This window comes from Mandrillus leucophaeus, unplaced genomic scaffold, assembly GCF_000951045.1.
Source record: "Mandrillus leucophaeus isolate KB7577 unplaced genomic scaffold, Mleu.le_1.0 Scaffold377, whole genome shotgun sequence".
NCBI lineage: Eukaryota > Metazoa > Chordata > Mammalia > Primates > Cercopithecidae > Mandrillus > Mandrillus leucophaeus.
In genome coordinates, this window is record NW_012103998.1 from 818,450 (window position 1) to 824,173 (window position 5,724).

Here is a 5,724-nt window from a genome sequence, read left to right on the forward strand (position 1 = left end):
GCATAGCTTTTAAAAAGTTTATACATATATATTTCTATGTCTTTAAAAAGAGAAGTAGAAATAGTGGGGAATAGAAACACATAAAGTCACTAATTCACAGAGAAATATTACAATTTTATGTTATAAAATTTCTGCTGAAGACTTTAATCAGTTACATTTTGCAATTTTAGGCATATTTGCAGAACTATGCAATTATAGGTATAAAGGATGGGTTAAAACTATAGAAAAATAGAAAAGGTTCAATAAACTTGTCTTAGTCTCGGTTCTGTTTCCTATGAGCTGTTTGACCTTGGGGAATTTATTTACAGTAATTTCTTGAAGCCTCCATTTTCTCATCCTTATCACAGGGAGAGCTATTTCTACTTTATGGGCTTGTCTGAGTTTTAATTAAAATAAAATATAAATCACTTAGCCCAGTGCCCAGCTCTAAACAAGTAATAGGTATTATTACTATTATTAGTTTATTTTAATCCTGCTGTTTGTCTTGCTGGCCAATTAAGGATTAGATTTCAGCCAATAGCATAATTCCTCTCCTGACTGCACAGACCATGTACTTAAAGCTTGCAAGTTCTGGGTGAGTATAAAAGAAATTATATTTCTTTTTCATAGGTATTTATGTTTGTGAGTGAACTGTGCATCTGATTCACAGTTCAGACAGACAACATTACCTGATAAGCTCCTGCAAACAGGAGGTTTGCAAAAGCAGAAAGGATGAGTGAATTTCTCTCCTTCGTTACTGTTCAGTGGTTATAGATAGATATGGATGACACATTTTTCATTAGTAATAATCAGCATCCTGATAGCAGCTCTTATAAAGTACTTTTCACATTATCTGACTCATATATGCTGACTCTTTAACCCATCCTTCCTTCCTCTTGACCTCCAGGTTTTTTTTTGGTTTTGTTTTTTTTGTTTTTACTTCGCAAAAGGGGCAGTCAGAAATGTCAACAGAAAAGTCCATACTAAACAGCCTGACGCCAGCAGTGCCTTAAAGGTCAAGCTGAAAGTAATTTCCTCATCATTGTGCTGTGCTCTGATCCAGTCAAAAGAGGCAGCGTGTGTCTAAGCAGGCCAAGGACCCAGTGGCTCCTGGCTTTTAGGCAAACAAAAAATTGCTAGCTCTGATCTGTCTACACCATCCAAGGACACAGTTCACAGCCCCTTTTCCTAGTATTTGTCCAAGGTAGGCGGAGAGGAGGTGGGAAAAAAAATGGAAGGGCATTGGGTCTGAGAGAAACGGTCTAAATCCTTATATGCATGTGAAGATAAACATTGCTTTTTTTCTCACATCTAGAAATTCATTTTCATTGGGTTTTAGAGGGGGTTGTTGCAAAACACAAATAAACTGCTTCGAATAACATCTGGTAGGCAGTGTTATTATTCATTTTATTTAGAGTTGGTTTAGAACCTTAGGACTGGGCCTTATCAAATCCCACTCCTCTTTCCCCACTTCCCTTGGAGGTCGGAATGTTAAGAATCTACATGAAGCTGATTCAGGTCCCCCAGATTTGCACTGATATGGCTGGTAGACTCTTCTCCAGTGACCAGGTTTCAAGAACTTTGATTGGGAGTTTCTTACGAAAAGTAGTTGTTATGCTTCCATTTCAAATGGTGACAGTTGACAGAGTGGGCCAGAAAGAGGAAGGATCTGGACAATATTTAGTTTGAGAAAAGTATAAGGGATCACTTCTTTACAAGCTATGAGCAGGCGCTTTGCATATATTATCTGTGTTTGAAAATTGCAGCAAGCCTGTAAGGAAGGTGTTATTATTCATACTTGATAGAAGATTCTGTGGTGCATTAAGCATAATTCTCCAGACCCAGAGAAAGAGTGAATAAGAGTCAGAGGCAGGAGTTAAACCAACCTGCCCCTAAAGGCCAGGGGCCTTTCCCTAGTGCCATTCCTACTACCCTTGCAATGACACTTGTCAAGGGACCTGACTCAGAGACCACATATAATTGTACAGCTATTAAAGGAATACAACAATTAATGGAATCAACCAGCATGGTGTTCACTTGAAAGAACAGTATACGTTATACCCATGACCCTTTGGATATCTAATACACATCTCAAATTTCACATGTTCCAAAATGAGCCTCTGATCTTCCCAACTGCCCCTTCCCCCACTGCCTTCTCTGTCCCCATTTATGGCAACTCCATCCTTTCTGCAATCAGTTCTTTATCTCATACTTCACATCCAAACCATCAGCCAACCCTGTAGGCTCTCCTGTCAAAACACATCTAGAATCGAACCACCTCTCACCACTTCCACTGCTATCCCAAGGGACCGCATTATCTCTTGCCCCCCAGTGGCTGTAATCTAATAGATCTCCCTGTGTGACCCTTTTCCCTTTCTACAGTCTCTTCTCAGCTCAGCATCAGAGTGATTCATTGTGTGGTTCCATTTCACGGAGAAAATGACCTCCAGGGCCCTAGTGATCTTGGACTTGTTGTCTCTCTGGCTTCACCTGGTGCTCTCCCCTTTGTTTACTGTGCTTAAGGCCACTGGTCTCCTCACTATTCTTGAAACACACCAGGCACATTCCTCCCTCAGAGTGCACCTCTCCATGCGCTTACACTCCCATAGCACTTACTATGCAACTGAGGCCATCCAAAGGCTGGACATAGTAACTTACCTAACAATACCACAAGGTACACACTATTTGCATCATTCCTCTTGAAAGAAGTGTGAGGATTAAGGGACACAGAGAGAGTCTATGCTGTTAATCATTTAGCTTATGCCACCTCTAAAAAGGATGGCTGGCGGTTATACACCACCATTTTACATTCCTGATATTTCTGAACTTTTGATCTTTTTCATCCATTGGAAGTTGGATTTGAACGTGTATTTAAGATGTGAATTTTCAAGCATTTGCTATGCAACCCAATTACATTTTCCCTCTCTTTTAGTACAGAGCCTTTGTTTAGCCATCATGCTAATTTTATTTCGCACAACAAAGACATCCACTGACTTTAACATTTTTCCTGATTGGAAAGGGGACCTTATAATCTCTTCCTAAGAATAACTGGTTCTGTTCCTCTCCCTCCCTTTTGTTCACCAACCCTTCATTCATCAATACGGGAATTCATGCATATGGAAGTATAGATGTATAACAACGCAGCATTTACATGTTATATGAACTATGTAAGAGACAGAATAAGAGCAGACATCTGCTCTTAGCAGTTGGCTTAGAGGAACAGAGCGTCCAGTTTTTCTGTGAGTGAAAAAGTCCTTGAACCCATGGATAAAGATGCTCATTGCAGAAAGACTTTAACGATAAAGGGAACGAGAGTGGGAAGGAGAGTGAATTTAGATAGAAGGATCAAAGGAGTGAAAATGTGACAAGAAAGAGGTGATCAGAATCTTAAGAGTGGAGATGAGAACAGAGTGTAAAATTAAGAAAATCTACAAATCTTTAGTATTAGCCATCCAAATTCCAAATACTCATCAACCACAGGTTGTCACCAATTTTTTACCAATCTTTCTTTTCCACCCGTGAGAATGAATGTAATGCCTGTGAAAAAATGTTCGGTCATTTGAAAAAGTATAATATCATTGTTATAGGTTTGTATTCATTTTTTTCTCTTTTATAAGCTTTAACATAATTTTTAAAAATCTTTGTTTCTATAACCACTGGAACTAAAATCAGATGCTAATTAGTAAATATTAGCACATAATAGTTCTCACTTACTGAGCTGGTCTGTAAGCCGGGCATCCCACTTGGTTAAATCCATTGCCTACTGAATCCTCAAGAAAGCCTTAAGAGGTGTGTCCACTTTATGAAACAGGAAGCAGAGGCTCAGAGATGCTGAGTAATTAAGATGTAGGTTCCATGAAGACAATGGTTTTTGTTCTTCTTTTTGCCTTTTTAAAAATTGCCCCACCCCTCACACGTAGAACAGTACTCGACACATATTATTTACTCAATAAGTGGTTTTTGAATGATACATGAACTTGCTCACACATAAGAAAATACCAAACCAAAATTCAAAAATCAGGCTTCTCCAGAGTCTGTGTTCTGTATCATCTGCTGCTCTGCTTCCAGGATATTTAGCTCTTAAATATAGCTCTTTGAGATTCCTGAGGCACAAATTTAAATGGGCAGCCCCAAATAGAATGTGTTGTCCATTGTTTCTGTTGTGGGCACACTTTTAAATACAAACTCCTGGGTGTCCTTTATCCCTAAAATGAATATATCTTTATTATTTTTCTCATTGTAGGAGTTACACCAGCTCATTGAGAAATTTGAATAATACTAAAAGTATAGAAATCAGAACAAGGATTAGAGTAAGGCCAGTGAAGCTCCAGCTTCAGGCACAAAATTTAAGGGGAAAGCAAAAACTCAGTAATCAAAATAAGCAATTTTATTTTAAATTCTATTTTAAATATATAAATTTTAAATATATAAATTAATGTAAAAAATTCATGATAAATGAAATAACAGAATTTTAAATAGAGACAAGTTCTGTAGGCCAGGGTTTGGGTGAGTAGAGTGAGGCACTGGCTCTCAGGGTCACACAAGTACAGGGTCAGATACTGTCTGTATTTACAATTCTGATATTTTGTTCATTATAGACTTTCCTGCATTTATTTGGAATTTTATAAAAATATATTGCATTAACAATTTATCATAATAACTGCAGGTTTTTTTTTTGTTTTGCTTTGGTTTGTTTATTGTGGCAATTCTTAAGTTTTGCAGCTAAGGTTGAGTGCCTCAATCACCTAACCATAATCCCAAACCTAGTAAAAATGAGAGACTGCACCAAATCACATATAATCACGATTCGTGTTTGATGAACAGCATTTCAAAACACCTCTCAGATTTTTCCATGCGTTTTTTAATCCACACTATCCCTACTCTTTTGAAATGTTTTGTTTTTCAATCGATACCATGGACAGAGGTAAATAGTGACTACAGCATCATTTTAAGGGGCCAATTCGTAGTTCATTTTATAGATATACCATAGCTATTTGGTCAACTCTGTATTTATGAAATGACACTGAACAAGCATTATTGCACATGCTTTTTTGGCTGCTTGTCTGATTATTTTCTTGACATAAGATACTAGAATTGAAATTGCTGGGTCAAAGAGTATGAGTGTGCTCACTGCTTTTAAAAGCTATAAGGACTGTTAAGGAGTCACTGGCAGTTGAATTTAGCCCTTTTATATGATATTCATATAATTTTTTTAATGTGTTTTTTTTTCTTTCAACAGGGCCAGGCAACAAAATGTCCTCAAATTTATCGCCAACACTGAATTCTGGAGGTAAAAAGAGATCAATCAATATATTCTTGTTTGGGCCTAGTAATGTTAGGCTCCATAGCAGATTGTGAGCATAAGAAAAGGAGAATGTTACACAATAAATATAAAATGTAATGAGTTTATAAACTACCTGCAGAGAAGATTCTGTTCTACTTTGTAATTCAAAAAAATCTTCAAATCAGAGGGTGCATTAAATTGTCATATTTAGCTAGATTGCCCCAGTCTCTCATGACATAAAACAATTAACTCAATTATTTGTCATAGTCCAGGACATATATAACTAAACTTTATGAAAATCTGCCCTCTTCTTTCCTTTACCATCCTTTCTCATCTCATTCTTCTGCCTATTTTTTATTTTTATTTATTTTATTTTATTTTATTTTATTAATTAATTTTTTTGAGTCGGAATTTCGCTCTTGTTGTCCGGGCTGGAGTGCATTGGCGTGATCTCAGTTCAC

At 37.1% G+C, this 5,724-nt stretch overlaps 1 protein-coding gene across 1 annotated transcript in view; it reads left to right on the top strand.

Moving 5' to 3' along the window:
* Positions 1–5,724, top strand: part of CCDC38 (coiled-coil domain containing 38) — a 72,669-nt gene that overhangs the window by 7,781 nt on the left and 59,164 nt on the right. The window contains exon 2 of the mRNA XM_011990311.1: positions 5,219–5,269. Within this exon, the coding sequence (XP_011845701.1) occupies positions 5,233–5,269 (37 nt within the window). The 5' untranslated portion in view covers positions 5,219–5,232. The remainder of the gene's footprint in view (positions 1–5,218; positions 5,270–5,724) is intronic.